A 23,449-nucleotide genomic window follows, 5' to 3' on the forward strand; every position below is an offset into this window, starting at 1 on the left:
CATGGGTTAAGCCTGAAGGTGGATGATGAAGAGGTCCTGAATTAGCATGTGATCACCTTGTTAGATTTCTTCCTAGGAGACTTATAGCCAAATTCCTTTCAACCACTTGTTCCCTCTGAGACCCTAGACAAATTACTGAAATTCCTAAATCTGAATGGAGTAAATAATAACTTTAGAAAATGTGTTTCCCATCCCTCATTACAGGTAGATTAGCATACATATTAAAGACCAAGGGGAAGTAACTAAGTCCAAGGGTAAATATGTTTCACTTAGATTGGGACAGCCATACAGTAGATTGCTAACTATCCCTGGTGAATCCAACTTTGAATATAAACATACTCATACACACCTTTTTCACAAAAACTGTGAACTCAATCATGTGACTTGCTTTGTCCAAAGGGGCGTTAGAAAATATAGCAGAAGCAGACACTTGGTAAGTACTTGTTTACTGGGGATTAACTGCCAGGGATGTTGCTATGATCATGAAAGATGCAGGGTTTACTGCTGCAGAGGTCACGTGAAGGAGAACCCAGCCAACTGTGCTTGCTAACCACAACCTGAACAGATCAGCCTTGGTCTCACCACCAGACGACTGGGGCCACCCAAGCAATACCAACAGAAGAACCACCCAAGTGAGCAAAGCCCAGTAAGAAGAATTGTGATCAAATTATTATCTCAAGTTTTGGGTTGGTTTGTTATTTGTAATAGATACCTGATACATTCAGTTATCTGGTAGGTTAAATGTTTTAGGCTGTTGTTATTGAAACCAATATATGATACCTAGGAGTGAACAATCATACAAATTAAAACAAGCGTCACTTGCAGATAGATGAGTTAAAACAGCATATGCACATAGCGTGATCAGGAAACATTTCAAAACTGAATAGCAAACGTAGCATTGTCTTTGTTAATAGATTTTCCATGTTAGATGATTACTTCGTGGTGTATATAGAAAATCAATATATGTTACATTTCCTTCTCCATATGTTGCATATATTTATATATAAAACTTACTGAAACATGATTTTCTGTGGAGCATATGCTGGAAAATCTTGCACAAGGATTCTTCACTTTGGGTAATGGTCCTGCAGGTGCACTGCACTTGGAGGACCGTCCCAAGGGTACCAATGTAAGCTGCTTTGCAGTCATCACTTCCAGAGCAAGTGAGGTCTTGCTTGCTTAAGGTACCAATGCATGTCTCATCCTCATGGCACTTTCTCATCACGTGCTGCCAGCACTTTGCCTGGAATGTTCTATAGCGCCTCCTGGAAAGAGTCAAGAAATGGAATGAGTCTCTAAATATCATTAATTCTCACTGACACGTAGTGATATCTCACCTGACAAAGAAAGAAAGTGAAGTAGCTCAGTCGTGTCCAACTCTTTGCGACTCCATGGACCACAGCCTACCAGGCTCATCCATGCGTGGGATTTTCCAGGCGAGAGTACTGGAGTGGGGTGCCATCTTCTCTAGGGGATCTTCCCAACCCAGGGATCCTGCATTGCAGGCAGATGCTTTACCCTCTGAACCACCTGACATAAAACAAAATGCCTTCTGGATGCTTCTAAACATAGCTGGAAACTAAGTTTGTATATTCAAACATCCTAATAGAGAGTGGAAGAAAAATTAAAGAAATCTTGTGAATTATTTTCCCTTCATGATGAAAGACAGAGGCTAAGTTTAGGATCCCCTTGATGACTCTTCCTTCCTTACTAATTTTATTTCAGTGGGTGATGATTTGCAGTATGAACTATTTGGGAGATTTATTAGCAATAATTTTTGAAGCAGAATATGGTTTTGAGACTATATTTGACTGTTACCTCCCACCAAGTGATCTCAGAAAAGATTCCTGACTTTTCATGAGAGTTCTCCCATAGGATGGGAAGTCCTGTGCTCTTTCTCAATGTTTCTAAGCAGATAATTAGAATTAACAATAATGCTCTGGGGTTCTCTGGCAGCATGAGCTAATTTAAAGCAAAACATGAGTTTATTTGATGACTGAGATAATCTGCTAGAACCACATCCATTCATAACTTTTCTGACTACATATTTCATTCCTGTTGAATAGAAGTCTGGATAATGTACAATAATTTCATATTTGGAACTTTCACAGTAAAAAGATATCTACTCAGTGGAACCAAGGATATTAATCTTTGTCTTTAACATTTATCACTTATAATTATTTTTCCTTTTCTTGAATAAATCACTGCAAAATATACATGCAAAGCCTCTGAGTATATGTCATTTGTCCTGACTTTACTTGCTTTCATGATGTTCAGTTTGGTTGCTCAGTCATGTCTGACTCTTTGCGACCCCATGAATTGCAGCACTCCAGGCCTCCCTGTCCATCACCAACTTCCAGAGTTCACTCAGACTCACGTCCATCGAGTCAGTGATGCCATCCAGCCATCTCATCCTCTGTCGTCCCCTTCTCCTCCTGCCCCCAATCCCTCCCAGCATCACAGTCTTTTCCAATGAGTCAGCTGTTCGCATCAGGTGGCCAAAGTATTGGAGTTTCAGCTTTAGCATCATTCCTTCCAAAGAACACCCAGGACTGATCTCCTTTAGAATGGACTGGTTGGATCTCCTTGCAGTCCAAGAGACTCTCAAGTCTTCTCCAACACCAGGGTTGAAAAGCATCAATTCTTTGGCACTCAGCTTTCTTCACAGTCCAACTCTCACATCCACACATGGCCACTGGATGCTACTCTGCTTAAATCCATAAATCGCATCATTTTCAATAATCTTGTATTTTAAGTCGTCTTAAAGGAATCAGCTTTTAAATACAATGGTAAAAATTAATAATATTTACATTTATATTTAAGAAAATATTGCAAATATTTGAGCATATAATTCTGAATCCAGAAGAACAAGTATGTTCCTTTAATGCAATTAAGAATTGTATATAAAATTCCATCTAAATGCAAGCACTGGCAGTATTAATTGTCATTTATGAGGTTGACAGGTGCCATTTATTCTTTCTTAAATGTATGTTTTATAAAGTTTGTTACATGATTTATGTCTTCATAAAAGTTATTTCATACAAAAAAATTTTGAAATTTTGAAAAACTGACTAACTGAAGGATATTTAATTAAAAACAAAAGTATAATAAAAGCTCTTTGGTATACTCATTATCTAAATCATTTAAAAATAAATATGATAAATTTTTATATTATAGGAATTGTCCTTTATGTTTGAAGTGCTTTGATGCATAACTGTTTCATTATCCTTATTTTCTAGATATTCTTCAGTTTCTTATTCTGGTTTTTTATTTGAAACATTAACCATCTAAGGGAGTAATTTTTAAAATAGAGTAGATCATTTTGTTTTAGTTTTGCTGTGAATTTCTGGTTACATTGTAAACCATAAGAGACTGTGGTCTGTGTGATTTCTGCATATAGAATGTATTACATTTACTTCTGTGACCTAATATATAGTCAAACTTTGTGAATATTCTCTGGCACTTACACATGTTTATGGTGAAGTTTTGTTTCTAAAGAAGTAGGTGACATTTCTTCTAAGCAAACATTTTTTTCACTACTTTCTGGAGCTTATATATATGAAAAAACAATTTCCTATAAATCCCTTAACACTTATAATTGACAAAATATAATCTCACTTTCCAATGTATATATCTGTATTGAGCAAAATTAGTTGGAAAAAATAGTCTTTATATCACCTTCTTCGGCCTTTTCAAATAGAGGAGTTTTAAGACCTGTCACAATTTGAGGAGTCTTGTACAGGGGACATAAGTTGCATTTTAAAACCTAACTGTTCTGCTTTGCTCCAGATATAAGCACTTCTGCAGGAAAGATATATGATAAAGTCTTAACGCTCTCACTGAAAAAATTGTTTTTCATTGGGAGTTTTTTTTTCCATCTGAGTTACATTAACGATAATTTAATAAAAATACTGGAAATCTCCCTAAGGCAAAATCTGCTTGAGCAAATGACAGAATTTGTCTTTTCATCTTGACAACTAATATTGTGTAATATTTCCATCTCCTCTATCAAGTATTCATTAAGAGACTATTTGCACATGGTGGGAAGAAATAGAAGACACACAGTCCTTAATCCCTGAATTAGAATGTAAAAGATGGAAATTACATAAGGAGAGACATGTATCTGTACATTAAAACATTATACACATTAAGTACAAGATACTTTAAAATGAGGGAAATTAGGTGACATTTTTTTTTTAGGTGACATTTTAAAAATGAATTTATTTAATCAGAGGCTAATTACTTTACAATATTGTAGTGGTTTATGCCATACATTGACATGAACCAGCCAGGGGTGTACATGTGTCCATCATGTTCTAGACTCCGCACTATGCACTTCGGAGAGGTCATGAAATCCAGGATTCCTTGTAGAGGAAAAGTATCAACTCTGTACCAGCTCTTCTGAGAAAGTGTTGATGCTAAGGTGAGGCGCATGCAAGAGTGTATGTTTCAGAAATCATCACAGAGCTTCTCAAAGGTCTATAGCAGCAGACGCCATCACTTGCATTAAAATATTTTATTTTATAGGGAAGCTCAGTTATGTCATGCTGAGAAAATTGAGTACAAGTCACTCCAAGTTAATAAGGTAGAATGCCCAGTACCTTGGCCCTGGAATCAGGTAAAGCTGGGTACCCACCATGGAGACATCTGGCATTTTTACATGGATTACTTAAAGAAAAAAGTGTTCCCTGGATGGTCAAAATGTTATTTGGTTTCACTGCTCGTGTAGATAAATGTATGATAGATAGTAATATTCTATGAGAATATTAGTGTAAGCAAACATTTTTACCAATTTCCGTGATTGTATGTGATACCATTATTTTATTACAACTAAAATCACTTTTTGGCAATTAAGTTACTGTTTTCATTAAATGCTTTTTAATTTTTTATTTATTTTCTGTCATTGAGCTTAAGACTAATTCCACACACATTAGGGGAATTAAAAGGTGCAAAAAGTCTGCATCTTTGAATCAGTGAAATACAATAGTTCACTTAATAAGAATTTTTGAGCTGTAAATGAGTTTGAAAAATGTAAACTGCATTATAAAAATAGTTTTTGCTATTACTTTTAGTATCATCTCAAGAGAAATAATTCATAAACTTAAACTAACTGATAAACATTTACAGGACAAGATCCTGGAACAAAACTTTCTTAAGAATTTTGGCATTCGCTATGATAAGTTGAAGGAAAAAAAAAAACTCAAGCATTCTGCTGAGATCTTCACCCTTTCTCTTATAGAATGTGCATTATAAGGAAGTAGTTGTCTTTTTTGACAAATATTTGCAAGACCTGGAGCCACTTTGCAAGCTGGGGTGACTGACAGTGAAGGCGTGAGGAGAGTTAAAGCTGAAGGAAAGCACTTTACCAAGAACCAGCCCTTTAGGAAATGATGTCGTTAAATCTCATTTTCCAGTGGTTCAGGCAGGTGACAAAAGTCACAAATCTCTCCTTGAGCTATCACACTGAGCCCCTCCTCCACACTAAATGTTTACTTTGATCTTTAAGTGAATTTACTACATATGGATTTTTATTCATTTAAAGACAATTAAACAATACTGTCCTTGATAGAAAGTACCAGGCAAGCAAACTAAATTATCCTGGGATGATTATCCTAGGAAGCAGAAGATTCATCCCGTAATTATACAACTGAATGCTGGGTTTTAAAGAAAGCTCCTTTAACGTGGTAACACCAGTGTTACAGATAGTTTTGATTTTATTCTTTCCTCCATCTTCTTACTCATTTCCAAAGAGGCCCATTTCACTGTGGCTTTCTTACCACACCTAAGATCAATTTGCCTTGAATTTTTAAGGAAAGGTGTTTATCGAAGACCACAGTGAGGAAAAGAGAAAGTCAGGGTGTTGGATTCAATTTATGATTCCCAGGAGGAGTTACCTGCAAAGGTAAAGTCTAAATTTCACTAGCAGCCGGAGTGGAAATTTTAATAAGTTGAGCAGATCGTTCACACCTCTGCTCAAAATCCCTCAGCATCGCTCTGCGTTCTTGGAGTAAATCCTATCTCCTGTTCCTCTCCGCCTTGTACACTCTCTCCTCCTTGCACGAGAGCCCGCCATGTACATTTCTGCTCTGGCACTGGCTCATGCTTTTGTTTGGTATCTCTTCTTTCAGAAACTCACTGAGAGAAACTCGTGTTCTCGCTTCTTCAACTCCCGTAAAATGCCTCTCCCAGGGCCATCCCACTGACACTGCAATGCTTTTATTTTTTCCGCCTTTCACATTCCCCTTCATTGCACACACATCTGTGTGTGCTTGTGAATCTCCAGAGTACTCATCATCAAACAGTATAGGAAGGTTAGTCACTCAGTCGTGTCCAACTCTTTGCGACCCCATGAATTGCCCACCAGGCTCCTCTGTCCATGGAATTCTCCAGGCAAGAATACTGAGTGGGTAGCCATTCCCTTCTCCGGAGCATCTCCCTGACCCAAGGATTGAACCCAGATCTCCCGAATTGCAGGCACATTGTTTACCATCTTAGGCACCAGGGAAGCCCATTTACAACCGTGAATAATACACACTTTCCCTATTTATTTTCTATCTACACCCTCTGAAAACATTCCACAGGGCAAGCATTGTTATATCTTGTAACCAGATGCGTAAAATAGTACTAGATGACTGGTAATTGCTTTTTGCATAAACAAGTAAATGACTAACATTACTGCCCTGAGAATCCAGGGTGAGAGGTTGGGAAGAGGGGAAGGGGTGCATTCCTGACACCACGACACATGTGTGCGAGGGAATCTGAACTCTAGCCCCTTCCTCATCTCCATCCCAAAACAAAAAGATTTATTGTGAAGTTTGAAGAGTCACCTCATCAGAATCCTGAGAGGTTATCAGCCTTGTATAATCATACCCCCCAAAGCCAATAATCAAACTGACACAATAATAAAACTGACTGCCAGGTCTATTAAGCAATTCATGAGTCTCACTTGAATCTGTAATTTTATTAATAATGCTATTTCATGATTACCCAATTCTGACAATGATTTTTTTTAATTTCCAAAACATATTATGCATTTGAGTCTCCAAAAGAATACTACACATGTCCCAGAGATTCAAAACTATGAATTGTCTGGCTTTGTTTACATCGCGTTGGATGATGGTGGGAACTCTAGCTAATGGAATGAGATCGAGTGTTGGGACTGAAGTGTAACAAATAAGGTGCCAAATCAGAAAGCAGGGTGCACATGTTTTTACTCACCTGCATAATTCATCATCTTGGCAGCTGTGAATTACATCGAGGCAGGTGGGGGTTGGAACTCTGTTCACTGCACATGGCCTGCTGTGGAGTGCTTCTCTGGACTGTTGACAAGGCTCATCAGCAGGAGCACAGTTACAGAAAGCCAACATCTGGGCAATGTTAAACGGCATATTTTGATAGAAGAAGCGGATGGCTGCTTGGCAGTGTTTCACATCACACAGCTCTCCATCCGCCGAGCAAGCTTTCAGGTAAAGGGCCAGCTGGGCATTGCAGAGTGCATCCCCAACGCAAACCTCTGCCACTTCCAGGCAGGACTGGACCCCTCTGCTTCCTAGAAGGAAGGGTACGTCCAGGTTGTGGAAAAGTAAACAGAGAGCTGTGCATATAGAATCTGCGTAACACCATGAGAAATCCGTGAGCAAAATACAATGTGCCCTTATATTGCTTTTGTCAAATAGTCCTGTTTATTTTGTTTACTTTTCTTTTTTTCGGAGTTGGTATAAACTTACTGGTCCTGAGCAGTGGGCTACTTGAACCATCTTTCATCTACACTGGACATGTATTATGACCCAGAAATGGTGGGGAGTGTATAGGACAACTGAACTGCAGAAAAAATCTTTGAGCCCAAGTTTCTCACAGGTAAACAATACACCTTTAGAAATTGGATTTGAATCTAGCTGATGGTGTGTTCAGTGGCTCAAATCAAAAGGACCCTTGTTCTATTGCACTTTTTATTTGAAGGAGAAATTGTGACTAAAGTTTCCATGTAGCTATTCCAATGCGTAAAAATGTTCACATTTTGCATCTAGCCTTTGTTTTTAATTGTAAGTATTTCTCCACACAATTTTAAATAAATGATAGATGAGCAAAATAGACGCTTTGAAATATTAGTGGAAGAAATGCAATGATTTGTTGCATTTTCTCGTATTAGAACAGTTAAATTTCACAGGACTCATTTTGTAATGACATATCTTGAAGAAGCCTAGTAACTACATTTCAAGTTAAACTGTCCAGTATTCACAATGCAAATCAAAATGAATATTTACAAACATTACCATGATAGGAAAGAGTGGTTCGATTCCACTTGTATTTATTATCCTCTTTTATGTTATCTAGAAGAAAAAGAAAGAGACTATTTTATTAGTGAACAATTTTCTAAATTTAATAGGGGAATGTAGACAACATTTGTCAATCTGTACTCCAGTAAAAATACATATAAGCTCATGTAACCCTTATTTAACCTTGGTACACAGAATTAGTGAGGTACAGATGAAGAAAAATAAACCACTGTAACATCATTCAAGTCAGTTAAACAGCTCTGTTCTGAGTATTCAGTTACTCGAAGATTTAAACAAATGCTAATGACTAGGCCATGTGCAGAGAAGTAAACAAAGAGTCTGTCTGGGGAGAGAGAACAGAAGAAATATTGTCTGAACCAAAAAAGCTTTCGCCAGTAAGGTCTTAATTAGATTGAAAGGCAATTTAAAGACTATTTCCACCTCTGACTATCTTAGCTTCCCAGAGTTTTTAGGAATTATAATTATAGAATTGGAGAGGTTGATGACCATCTAATTCTAAAAAAACTTTCATTCAAAAAGCATTGGTCAAGTTTCCACTATGTACCAGGTGCCATATTGAAGACAAATTTTCAGTACCTGTTGTCAAGACTTATATAGGAAATGGGGACATAAAAACAAAATCACTATAAAATAGAAGGAGAAGTAATACACATATTCATAAAGTGATAGGGGAAGACTATGATCAGATTTTATTGTAAAAAAGAAATTCATTTTTTTGCCACTGGCTGTTGATTAAGATATTGGCTTCCATTACAGGTTATTGATTAGGAGATTGATTTCTGCTATGGCACTTGTCTCTTCATGATTCACCTTGTCCCTACTTCAGCTCTCTGTCCAAGCTCCCTGCCTGCCCATCTATGCACATATATGATGGTACAATCATAAAACAATTCTTTTTACCCCCAAGGGTGTCAGACTTTCCAGACTGTTTGCATTGTTCCATCTGTTCTCATCATACACGGTTTTCATATCTCTACTGGTTACGTCTCGGCTAAAGAATCACTGTCTCTTCAGGAATCCACCTTCCTATGTTTCGGAGAAGTTCCTTCTTCTTTTCCATATTGAATGAAATCCCAATCAGCAAATTTCCGAGAATCCTATAGCTTTTGTATAGAACAAAAGTCTAGGCTAGCTAGACCATCTATGATAGGTTAATAGCTGTGCTTTGGCACTGTTTGGTATGACTGTGCCATTGTTTAAAACATATTCAAGAAACCATCATTAAAATATAAATAAACACTGAATTCACTTATTGTTATGAACTAAATTTCGTTTGCTTCCAAGATTCATAAGTTGAAGCCCTAAATCCTGATATAACAGTATTGGGAGATGGTGTCTCTAGGGAAGTAATTAAGATGAAATGATGTCTTAAATGTAGGGCCCTGATCTGGTAGGATTAGTGTTCTCATAAAAAGAGACATTAGCAAATTTCCTCACTCTTCCCTGGCCACGTGTATATCCCACAGGAACATCCTGTAAGAAGCTGGCGAAAAGCCAAGGAATTTACAAGCCAGAAAGAGAGCTCTCACCAGAAACTGACCCTGCTGGACTTTGATCTGGAACTTCCAGTCTCCAGAATGATGAGGAAATAAATTTCTGTTGTTCAAGCCACCCAACCTCTGGTATTTTACTAGGGCAGCCCAAGTGGACTAATCCACTCAAAAAACTAGCAATTCTTACAAAAACAATTATTTTATCATGGGGAAACAAATTCTATCTTGGATCCATATTATTTTATGTAATACGAGTAATGCACTGTAATAAATTGTTTGCACATGAAATTCTAATTTCAAATAGTGCGTACATAGGTATATTCACATTTTTTCTGGAGAATATTTTAAACTGTAGCTTAATTGCTGAAAAGGAGCTAAAGCGCAGTATGTCATGGGAACACAGAGAAGCTTGGGCCCAACCCAAGCTTCGGTTCCCCAACCGAGAACTTCATCTCGGTTGTATGATCATATATATCAAATAATGCACAGTGTTTATATATACCACATCTTTATCCATTCATCCGTTGATGGACATTTAGCTTTCTTACATGTCCTGGCTATTGTAAACGGTGCTGCAATAAGCACTGGGGTGTATGTGTCTTTTTGAATTATGGTTTTCTCAGGGTATATGCCCAGAAGTGGGATTGTTTGTCATATGGTAGCTCTATTTTTAGTTTCTTAAGGAACCTCCATACTGTTCTTCATTGTGATTGTATATATATACAGTGGAATATTACTCGGCCATTTAAAAAAGATAAAAATTGGGGCATCTGTAGAAATGTTGATGGACTAGAGTCTGTCATGTAGAGTGAAGTCAGATGGAAAGAGAAACATAAATATTGTGTATTAATGCATATATGTGGACTCTAGAAAAATGGTACAGATGAACTCATTTACAAGGTAGGAATAGAGACACAGACATAGAGAACAGTTATGCAGACATGGGGCGCAGAGGGATAAACGGAGAGACTGGGATTGATGTGTGTGCCTTGACGTGTGTAAAACAGATGGCTGGCGGGAAGCTGCTACGGAGCTTGGGGAATTAGTTTGGTCTTCTGTGGTGACCTAGATGGATGGGATGGAGTTGATAGGTGCGAGAAACGTCCAAGAGGGAAGGGAGACACACACACACACACACACACACACACACACACACAGCTGATTCATTTCATTGTACAGCAGAAACTAGCACACCATTGTAAAGCAACTATACTGTAATTTAAAAACACAGTGTTCCCTCTTCTTGATCCACTAATATTGAAATACATGCAGACTCTGCTATCTTCTCACCCTTCTACTTCTCTAGTCCAAGACACCAAGCATTTCTATGTTGACCTCACCTTCTGCCATGATCCCATTTGCCACCTACCAGTGAATGATCTCCTGCTTTATACCTGCTGTGCAGATCTCATTTCTATGTGTCGTGCAAAGCATTTTAGGCTTCAATCCCATGCTGAGAACTGTCTACTTGATGTCTCCACTTGGGTATCTAATAAACATTTCATACTTACCACATCCCAGGCTGACTCCTGACCTCTCCTCTGTCTCACTCCCAAAGCCTCTTCTTCCCATAGTTGTTCCCATGTTAGTCAATGAAAATAATGGTAACCACATCCTTTCTAATTACTCAGGACAAAAACCTTGGAATAAATATTGATTCTCTTTTGTTGTTGCAGCCCCATGTGATCCACTCACATCAAGCATACTAAGACTCTGACAGCTGTCCGCAGTGTTCCAACACCCATCATCTTTTTGCTGTATCATTATATAAATTTCCTAGTCGGTCTTCCAACGTGGGCATTTGCTTCTCTTCAGTCAGTTGTCAACACGAAATCCAGAGTTTTCCTCTTAAAGATATACATCAGACCATGATACTACTCTGGCTCAAACCCCTCAATTTTGAAATGACCTACAAAGCCCTTCACGATCCGGCCCCTATTTTATTTCTGGTCTCATCTCCTGCATCTCATCCCCTGCTCTCTCGTCTCTACCCGTAGTGTCATCTTTGCTTTTCTTCAAGACCATTCCCAGCTCACCTTGAGCTATTTCTGCTGCCCGAAGTTCTCTTTCCCCAAATACCCACATGACTCATCCCTTGCCTCTTTCTATCTTTACTCAAACATTAATTTCTTCAGAACGACTTCCTGGCCATCCTATTAAAATTACAAACCACCCACTCAGACTTCCTTTTGCCCCTACCTGTGTTATTTTCCTCCTTAGCATTCATACTGCTTATTTTTATTTTTTTAATTTAATTTATTTTTATATTTTATTGGAGTATAGTTAATCTACAATGTTGTATTAGTTTCAGGTGTACAGCAAAGTGATTCAGTTATACACATAATCATTCTTTTCCAGGTTCTTCTTCCACATAGATTTTTACAGAATTTTGCATAGAGTTTCCTGTGCTACACAGTAGGTCCTTGTTGGTTACTTATTTTGTATATAGTAGTGTGTGTTTACGTTAATCCCAAGCTCCTAATTTATAGCCCCATCCCACCATATCTCCCCTTTGGTAGCACTCATTCTGTCGTACCATTTAAAATATACCCTCCAAATCTTTTATCTTGTTAATATGCTCTTACTGATGCTTTGGAACTGTGGTGTTAGAGAAGACCCTTGAGAGTCCCAAGGAGATCCAACCAGTCTATCCTAAAGAGATCGGTCCTGGGTGTTCATTGGAAGGACTGATGTTGAAGCTGGAACTCCAATACTTTGGCCACCTGATGGGAAGAGCTGACTCATTTGAAAAGACCCTGATGCTGGGAAAGATTGAGAGCAGGAGGAGAAGGGGATGACAGAGGATAAGATGGTTGGATGGCATCACTGACTCAATGGACATGGGTTTGGGTGGACTCTGGGAGATGGTGATGGACAGGGAGGCCTGGCGTGCTGCAGTCCATGGGGTCGCAAAGAGTCAGACACGACTGAGCGACTGAACTAAACTGAACTGAACAGCCTACTACTAAGATCCCCACTTTGGTGATCTTGATACTCACTTCCCCAACTGCTGGTCTTTGTCAGGCAGTGCCCCATTAAAAGGAAGTTGCCATACCTAGGGGGACAGACTTTTCCAGGGGACAGCTCCTATGTTAACGACTAGTCCATTTGAGGGGCTCAAAGAGGCAGCATCTCTTAAGGGCCATTCCAGGGCTAAACTTCTTGTGGAGTCACTAAGTTTGCTGTGGTAATTGCCTTGCATTTCAATTTGTCCCACCCGCTAACCCTGCTTTTCTCACTTCATCCTAGATTTTGTTCCTGAGCCCCCAGCCTAATACTATTTCATATGCAAACCTCTGTCTCAATGTCTGTTTCCAAAGAAACTAACCAAGACACTCCTCAGTTAAGAATATAAGGTCCTAGAGAACAATGATTTGCATGTGTGTGTGTGATTTTTGTTTGCTTTGTTAACTGTTTTCCCCCCAGGTCTTAGAACACAGCCAAGGACATGGTAGGCACCAAAGAAATATCTGTTAGATAAATAAGTAATCATCCCTTACTATATTATCTATTTCTTTAATTTTTAAATCCATTAAAAACAATGTTTTTAAAATGAAGGGCAGTGTTATTATTGCATTGTTTTTTTTTTAATCAACCAGACTTAGGACTTAGCACATTTTCACTGTCTTATAAGTGCTTGTTCAATGAATGGATGAATAAAGCTCACATTAGTTTAAAACATTTTGGCATTTCCATCTTTTTTCATAATCCCTTTTAGACACAGTCATAGTAATATATATATTTAAATTTTTTTCACTTTCTGGGAGAAACACAGGCAGAAATGACAGCTGGAATCAGAAATTATTCTTTAGTCAGTTGGTACTTGTGATTATACTTAAGATTCTAAAATTCTTCCCTTAAATACTGACCTGAAACAATGCCCAGGTTGAGTTCACTTTCATTGTCTTCAGTGAAGGATGGAACTGGATTTATTTGAGCATCCTTTATGCAAATGTCCTCAGACAAGCTTTTCCAAATTTCAGTGCACTCTGCTTTCAAAGGGTCACTGCACTGACAATTCCACAAGATTGTTTCTTGCAGATTTTCTCTTAATGCTGAGCAGAGGTAGCGTCCATCAAGGGTCTTGCATTGTTCTGATTCCCTCCTGCAGGTTTTCTTGAAACTCTCATACAAAAGAGCACAATGTTCAGATTCCTGGCACATACGTGCTGCCATGACGCAATCACTCTTTTTTTCCATTATTAATGATGTCTCTTTCTCATGGAGCCACTCTGTGACGTTTGAGTGTGAAGCCAAATTCGAGGACAGTGCTGGGTCTTCTATATTTTTTTAAATGATGAAAATTAAATAAAGCTCATTTAGTTTAAATTTAAACAAGCTCATTTAAAACCCTCTTAATGTTTCCTAAAAAGTCCATAGACATATTTTATAAATATTCGACTGTTTTTCAGAAACCACTGAAGACATTATTTCAAGAAAACTATTACAAATGACTTTTATTTTTAAAAAACTGAAATAAAAATATCGCTTATTTATAGCTTATGTAACAAAGCATAATGGTAATGCTCAATTTCTTTTGCTATTTCATCTTCATGATTTCCTTCTGTCTTTTCATTACATTTGATGATAATTGGTAGAAACCATTGTAACTTAAAATGCTTAGGAAAAGCTAAAGTGTTAATCTCTCTGTCATGTCTGACTCTACGTGACGCCATGGACTGTAGCCCTTCAGGCTCCTCTGTCCATGGGGTTTTCCAAGCAAGAATACTGGAGTGGGTTGCCATTTCCTTCTCCAGGGGATCTCAGCCCAGGGATTGAACCTGGGTCTCCCATATTATAGGCAGATTCTTTACCATCTGAGCTGCTGCTGCTGCTGCTGCTGCTGCCGTGTCACTTCAGTCGTGTCCGACTCTGTGAGACCCATAGACAGCAGCCCACCCGGCTCCCCCGTCCCTGGGATTCTCCACGCAAGAGTACTGGAGTGGGGTGCCATTGCCTTCTCCAGCTACCATCCATTATTTCTCTTCGTATAAACTTTGTATATTTCTATTTCCTCCTAGAAATATACCTATAATTAAAGTGTTTCTCCACAGTTTTCATTATTTCTCCTTTAAGAAGCCTTTTTTTCAGACAGTTTTTTCCCTAATTCTCTTGTCCACTCATGAATTTTTAATTCCACAGGTTTATTGTGTATCTATTCAGGGGCAGTATATATATCTGTGCTTTATACATATGAGAAGTTTTCTGCCCACCGCCAAGAACCAATTTCCACCGCTTAGAAGTTATATCCCTCAAGAATGTATGTTCTACTAGAGAATTCCAATAAGTCCACGATTATATAGACTTTATAGGAAGAAGATTAAAACCACCTCAGTGTAAGATCCTTACTTGACCTAAGGTTTCAGTAGTATATACCATCTATCTCTGAAATGTCTCATCTCCCTCTGAGGTCCTTCATGTGGACCTCCACAATGAACACTTTCTTGCCCCTACAGTACATAGGGTCACGCAGAGTTGGACACGACTGAAGCAACTTAGCACGCACAAATGCATGCAAGTTAAAGATAATATAATCAACTTCATAATATGAAAATGTTTACTGAAAAACTACCAGGACATTCTTAGCAGCACTGTTCAGAGTACAGCCTCTTTACTGCATGTGTTTCGAAACACACACTACAGTATAGTTTTACACAGTTATCAGATAACAACTCACATGAATTATTATAATTATTTAAGTGAGATTTCTCTGCTGGAACACAAACCATCTCTCCTACCCCTTTTAGACAGCATATGCAAACTTGCATGGATGGGATATATATGAATTAATGCCATCTGCACATAATTTGTTCCATTACACTGGTAATTGTGTATTTTGAAATAATTAATCTAGGCTAAATGAAATAATCAGGCTAAATGTCAATTTTACTTTGCAATTTACTTAATATTTATTTAATATTTTACCTTGCTTGTACTTAAGCTAACCAAGAGCAGGGAATCTCTTAATCGATCTTTATATCCCTCCTCCAGTGCTTAGTATCTACACCTATTAACTGAATAATTAGTATTTTATGAATGAATACATGATTTAGATGCTCAAAATGTGTTTACAAATTAATTATATATTTATTGATCAGTTACTAGATGTCAGGCACTGTGTTGAATATTTGTCATATGAAGAAAAAAAAGAAAAAATATAAGAACTGATTTGCTCAATAAGCTTACAATCCATAATAAAGAGCAGAAAAGTGCATGTCTGTTATATGTTGGGAAATATTTTGGGAAGGCAAATGAGGGGGAGAGAGAGAAAGATCATATCCTGATGGAGTGATGATGAAAGAGTTGGTGGAAGATGCGCAGTTGACATGACGAGATTTCCACTGCCGCTTCCTTTTTCAGTCTAAGCTGAATTAGAAGCAAGCAGCTAATGATCTGTGTAAAGGCCACAGTCGGAGCAGGTCCGTCATGAAGCGCAGTTGTAAGATCATTCTGGTCTTCTGTGCAGGGTGTCTGTACCCCTGCCTTATCAACATTACCACAGGGTGGCATTTATTAAGTATCAAATATGGAAAAAAATGGTTTTAAAATGGGGGCTGACTTCAACTTAAGTGCTCTAAATTTGTATGTACCTATATTTTGGTATCTACATTTTGTTGCATCTTGGTCTGATAGAAATGGTTATTGAGATATAAAGGAACTAGTCCTACCATCTTGAAACAAAAGTCAATAAATAATTGTAGTATTTCTATATGCTTTTGTTTCAGCCTACTTCAATCTAAAACTAGAAAAGGCATATTCATTAGGTAACTAATGTCATTTTAGTCTTTATCTTATTGACTTCTCTGCATTTACTGTTGATTATTTTCTCTATGTCTTTCTCTGTCATTGGCTTGAAAATTCTTCCTGTGGTTTTTGTTTTTTCTGTCTTTAAAATCTTCCTTACGATTTCTTCAACCAGGTCATGAAAGTATTATAAAAAAAACATATTCTCACTTCACATCTTTTTCTGGCCAGTCTGATCCTCCTGCGTGCTTGTATCTGCTTCTTACAAACCACTGACTCACAAATCTTACATGTACTCAATGCAAGATGCATGTTTCCAAATGCCAGCCAAATGCCCTATCGTTGCTTTTTCTAAACTATGTATCCATCATGTGAAATGTAAAGCAAAGTACTAACATTCCTAACACAAATGTGCCAAAGTGTGCCACCCCCATGCAAACTCTCCAAATATAATTCACCACTGTTGTCTTTCAGCCCTATCTCCACATAGAGTGATACCCTTGTGCCAAGCCAGCAACTTGTATCACACGTTTAATAACATTCCCCACTCCTCATATCCGGTGGTAGCCAGTTCCCACTGATGATAAGTCATAAGCATCTCTTGAGCATCTCTTCTCCATGGAGTCCTCAGCACCAGTGCAGAAGTTTAGGCACACGTCACACCTCTCCCAAATTATTCTGTTGGCTCTTATCCTTGGCCTGCGTCTTACCCTGCCTCCATTCCATCCTCTAAACCACCCTCAATGGAGTCCTGAAAAATACTGATTCCAGATTCTTCTGTTCAAAATGCATTAGTAGTTCCTCAAAAGTCTGATTTCTTTTCAGTATCATCTCCTGACTCCTCTGTTCTATAATCCAGCCTAATCAGGAATGTGTTTCTTCCCGATGTCTCCTGCTTCATTCTATTTCCTCCATCTGGAATATCATTTTATTTCATCTGCCTAAGGAGTCCAATTCACCCTGAAAGGCCCAAGTCTGTCATTTCTTCTTTGAAGGCTTCTGAGACACCATTCAAAAAAAAACAAAAACAAATTCAGATGAAGTTGCTCAGTTGTGTCTGACTCTTGGCAACCCCATGGACTGTAGCCTACCATGGATTTTCCAGGCAAAAATACTGGAGTGGATTGCCATTTCCTTTTCCAGGGGATCTTCCCAATCCAGGGATAGAACCCAGGTCCCCCGCAGTGCAGGTAGAAGCTTTACTGTCAGCCACCAGGGAACCATTATTTCTTCTCTGTAACCTCAAGTAAGGATCATCTCATGTGTATCACATTGTATAGGTGATATTTAGCAATTATCATTTTAATTAAGAATTGACATCATAGAAAATATGTTCTATAATGCTACTGGAATTAGAGATGAATAATATACCTAAGAATACTCAAATATTTGGAAATTAACAATGATATTATGAATAACTCTTGAATCAAAAATGAAGTCAGCAGTAAAATAAGAAACTATTTTGAACTTAATAAAAATTAAAACACATTTTTATTTAATTTAAAATTAGTGGATGTAACTAAAACACCACTGGGAAGGAAATTTATGTAATGAGATGTTTAAATAAGAAAAGAAATCTCAAATCAGTGATACAAGATTTCATCTTAAGAAACCAAGAATGATGAGTCACATCAATAATTTCAAGTCAAATCAAATGCAACAACAACAACAAAATAATGTAGAGCAAAACTGAGAGAGAAATTGAGAGTAAAAAGAGAGAGAGGGAAATAGAGATAGAGACAAAAAGAGAGAGAGAAAAGGGCATGAATTTCTGATACCTAAACAAGAAAATGACATCATCTTAACTCCTTCAATATGTGTAAAGGACAATTTGGGAATATTAAGAACAACTTAGAAACTACAATAAAGAGTAAAATGCAAACAAAAATAAACATTCAACAGAAATCCAACAGATATCTTTTAAATTCAATTATTTAAAATAAAAAAAATGATAGGCATTACACAACTTGCTTTCAAGACATCTCATGAAACTGCAATAAATTGCTATGGAGCATTGGCAAAAGTATAGAAATACATACATCACTGGGACAGATTGGAAAAACCAGGAGAACAGCCACTAGTGTACAGCCCAGTGATCTTCTGAGAGAACGGAAACTGAAAGTATCTTCAACAAATGTGATGGAACAATTAGATTTTCACATGGCAATAGAACATGTCTGAGTGTTGACTTGCATCACAATTGACTCAAAACGCATCAGACACCTGGATAGAAAACCCAAGCCACATAATTTTGAAACCACATAATATATTTCTTTGGCACATAAGCACATGAAAATATGGTCAACATTATTATTATTTAAGTGTAAATTAAAATCTCAGTGTGATACTATTAAACATGTTTTGAAATGTCAAAACACACACACACACACACACACACACACACAAAGAAATCAAGTCCTGGCCTGAATGTGGAGCAACCAGAACTTTTATACATTTATGGTTACTTCAAATTTGAAATATAGTATGAAAGTTTCTTATAAAGTTAAACATACACTTTATTATATGACCCAATAATTTTTTACTGAGGAGAAATAACATATTTGTACAAATATTGTGGGTGAGTATTTACAGCAGGTTTATAATCTCTCCAAATCTGGAAACAATGCCGGTGACTTTCAGTGGTGAATGGATAATCAATTCAAGTAATAACCATACAGTGGAATACTACTCCTCAGAAAAGAGGACAATTTTTTGGTGAATCACAAATGGATAATTTTAAATAAAAGAAAACTGGCTCAAATGCCTACATGTTATATAATTTCATTTATATGAAATTTTGGAAAAGGCAAAATGATGGAACAGGAAACTGTCTAGTAAGTTTACTATGAAAAGTTGGAGAAGTTGGGTTATGTGACTATTTAAGATAAGTGAGAGATAAACCTCAAGTGGGGGAAGGGTGATTCTGAAAAAGAAAAGGTGAGAATTCTACGGCAACAGGTGCATTCCTAACCACTTCTGGGGGAGTGTACATAGAGACACTGAGGATCTAGAAGCTGATGACTTTCGGATTACTGGATCCCATGCATCCCTTGAAAAATCTGCACATGCTCTCAAGACATGAGCCGACTATTTTGAATACCACTACTTCACCATATGACATATTTCACCATCTGACACCAGGACTTCCCTGCTGGCTCACATGGTAAAGCGTCTGCCTACAATGCGGGAGACCCAGGTTCCATCCCTTGGTCGGGAAGATTCCCTGCAGAAGGAAGTGGCAACTCACTCCAGTATTCTTGCCTGGAAAATCCCATGGATGGAGGAGTGTGGTAGGCAAAGAGTCGGACACGACTGAGCAACTTCACTTTACTTCACCATCAGGTGGACACGTTGAGTATGCAGTAAATAAATGCATATTAAATAATTAAATGCACCTATGCAAAGGCAAGCATAATGCTAGGTAAGTGGTTATACTCTGATCTTTCTCAAGCGGTCTTCTTTCCTTTACCAAGAAAAATGGTACCTTATTTATCTTTTATCATTTAAGTCTTGTACAAAGCCATAGTGAGCCTCACAAATAAAGGTACTGAATGAGTGAATCTATCATTCCAATAAATTATTATTGAATGAAGCTTGAAATTGTGGTTAGTGTTTATAGAAATAAGAACCTTAAATTACATGAACTAATCACATCACCAGATAAAAAACAAAAGAATTCATCAAACTACATAGCTGTGTTTCTTTTTGACATTGTACTTTCTTTTGTGTGACTGTAAGCATTTCATATAACAATGTATTACCTGATTCGTTGATGCATTTTTTCCCAAGCAATTTGTTAAAAGTGCAGTAAAGGTCATCAGAGCAGAGACAATCTTTAAATTGTAAATTGCTTTCCACTAAGGACTGGATACTCAGGTCACAGCTGGATGAATTCTTCATCTGGCAGGTGTTGCCTGGATTTCACAGTCAAACATATAACATTCTAGAGATTAATCTGGATAAAAGTTTTGAGCCCTCCTACCCAAACTATGTTAAACCTTTGGGTAGCACCTCCTACCCAAAGCTTTTAATATCTTGATTTTAGTAATTCATTATTAGAGTGAAATTATCTGGGGTTAATGAACAGTATGTTCATATAATTGACTTTTTAAGCAAAAGAAGAAAAAATCTATGCCTACTGTTTTCACCCCCAGTATTTTCTTTCTAAAATAGACTAAAACTTTCTGTATTTTATGTTTTTCTTTTTTTTAATAATTTTTTTACTTTATTTTACTTTATACTGGACATATATATGGAATTTAGAAAGATGGTAATGATGACCCTGTATGCGAGACAGCAAAAGAGACACAGATGTATAGAACGGACTTTTGGACTCTGAGGGAGAGGGAGAGGGTGGGATGATTTGGGAGAATGGCATTGAAACATGTATACTATCATGTAAAAAACGAATCGCCAGTCTATGTTCAATATAAAACTTTCTGTATTTTGAAAGAACTTTTTCCTCACTTAGAATGCCAATTTGTGCTCTTTAATAATAATTAAGGCTGCCTTTAAAATGAGGCAACCAGAATATTCTGTAATTTTAGCTCTTTTGTCTGTTTAGCAGTTTTATTAGCTATTTGATCTTAATCTGCTATTTTATTTTATATGCCATTACAAGATTATAGTAAGAGACATCCAAGTGGCTTTACATTTATTGTATAAAAAAACAAGGTCCTATACATCTGTGTCTCTTTTGCTGTCTCACATACAGGGTTATCGTTACCATCTTTCTAAATTCCATATATATGCGTTAGTATACTATATTGGTGTTTTTCTTTCTGGCTTACTTCACTCTGTATAATCGGCTCCAGTTTCATCCACCTCATTAGAACTGATTCAAACGTATTCTTTTTAATGATTGAGTAACAATAACCCTATATGGGAGATAGCAAAAGAGACACAGATGTATAGAACAGTCTTTTGGACTCTGTGGGAGAGGGAGAGGGTGGGATGATTAGGGAGAATGGCATTGAAACATGTATAATATCATATAAGAAACGAATCACCAGTCTAGGTTCGATGCATGATACTGGATGCTTGGGGCTGGTGCACTGGGATGACCCAGGGGGATGGTATAAGGAGGGAGGTGGGAGGGGAGCTCAGGATGGGGAACATGTGTACACTGCGGCAGATTCATGTTGATGTACGGCAAAACCAATACAAAATTCTAAAGCAAATAATAATAATAATAATATTATTAAATTTAAAAAAAGACATGGCCCTGACACTTAGAAAGCACTCAGTAAATATTATTGCATGTTTTGTAATTATCAACATTTCATACTCTGCCTTAATATAGAAAGCCTTATTCATCTACCCAACTATTTTCTTTTATTCATTATTCCTGAATAAAACTTCTTGAGTACCTTTGATTTGTATGTTTGAGAATATTTCTATTTCAGCTTCATGCATGGTATAATTGTGCAAGTCTTACCATTCACTATGAATTACTTGCTATTTGTATACTAAATTCAATAAATGTGTTATAATTTATGATACACTGAATGGAATAATTCAAGTTACCTTATAAAATATACCAAGGAGCCTCATTATAAAAACAAATAATGGGTTTTTTTCTCAGTGTCCTTTATTATCATCTTAAAATTATTGTGCTAATTAGAGAAAATTTGCCTTTGAAATTCTTTTCCTGAACTGTAATGAGAATGTTGCTTTTAAACTGGGGTGTTGGAGAAGACTCTTGAGAGTCCCTTGGACTGCAAGGAGATCCAACCAGTCAATCCTAAAGGAAATCAGTCCTGAATATTCATTGGAAAGACAGTGTTGAAGCTGAAACTCCAATACTTTGCCTACCTGATGCGAAGAGCTGATTCATTTGAAAAGACCCTGGTGCTGGGAAAGATTGAAGGCAGGAGGAGAAGGGGACGACAGAGGATGAGATGATTGGATGGCATCACCGACTCAATGGACATGAGTTTGAGTAAGATCTGGGAGTTGGCGATGCACAGGGAAGCCTGGTGTGCTGCAGTTCATGGGGTTACAAAGAGTCGGACATGATTGAGCAACTGAACTGACTGAATGAGAATACTGAATAGAGACCGATAACTTTCTCTGGCATTTGAGAATCGCATGCAGCCTGTTCAAGTGCATGGAAGAGAAGAAATCTCATTCCTTATCTATATCCTATGTAATTCCTTGAGATCTTGTGGCTGGACAGGAGCTCTGATAGTGGAGATTGTAAATTTTTACATTGTCAGAACTATAGATTGTTGCCTCTTAATCCAACACACTTCACCTTACATCTTTGGAAGGTCGAAGGAGCAGAGGCAGATAGACAAGGGTCCCAAGCAGTACAAAATTTATTCTTCTATGAAGTGGCTGGAGAAACAAAGTGAGCCATGAAAGAATATAGTTTTTATTTTTCACTTTGGATTTCTCTTATTGAATATGCCAAAAATTTACTGGGTTTTTATGGTATTATCACACTCATCATACAAGCTGATAAAACCTGTCATGTTAGAAAAAGCTTTTTTTGAAATGTTCTCTCCTAATAGTATTGGGATATTATCTCCTACATAATCACTTTATCTCCTTTTAGTGAATGGAGTCTTACAATAATGCTCTGATTCAACATATATTCAGCTACTTGACATAGCCAGGATTTTTTTTTTTTTTTAAACAAATGACAATGACTTTTTAATCTTCATATTCTCTAACTCCTTGGGCCTCCCTTCACATGTTTGGAATGTAGGACAAATTAAAAATAAAAATATATTTGAACTTGCTCTTGACACAGTTGAAATGGAAGATAGTATACATATTGAAAGAATATAAAACTCGTTACATACATGCAAATAATGTGTTTGAGTTTCACAAACATCATCTTTCTATGTTATCACTGACATAGTAACATACAAACAAAAAATATTTTATTTGAAAAAATGTTGCCATGTT

General features: G+C 37.2%; 1 protein-coding gene across 1 annotated transcript in view; it reads right to left on the bottom strand.

The window, feature by feature from the left end:
• The window catches only part of GFRAL (GDNF family receptor alpha like), a 73,980-nt gene that overhangs the window by 45,323 nt on the left and 5,208 nt on the right, over positions 1-23,449 (bottom strand). The window contains exons 3-6 of the mRNA XM_069564316.1: positions 20,296-20,454; positions 8,274-8,330; positions 7,219-7,549; positions 1,015-1,265 (exon numbers count right to left, since the gene is read on the bottom strand). Coding sequence (XP_069420417.1) covers positions 1,015-1,265; positions 7,219-7,549; positions 8,274-8,330; positions 20,296-20,454 — 798 coding nt within the window. The remainder of the gene's footprint in view (positions 1-1,014; positions 1,266-7,218; positions 7,550-8,273; positions 8,331-20,295; positions 20,455-23,449) is intronic.

Source organism: Ovis canadensis, chromosome 20 (genome assembly GCF_042477335.2).
Source record: "Ovis canadensis isolate MfBH-ARS-UI-01 breed Bighorn chromosome 20, ARS-UI_OviCan_v2, whole genome shotgun sequence".
NCBI classification, from domain to species: Eukaryota; Metazoa; Chordata; class Mammalia; order Artiodactyla; family Bovidae; genus Ovis; species Ovis canadensis.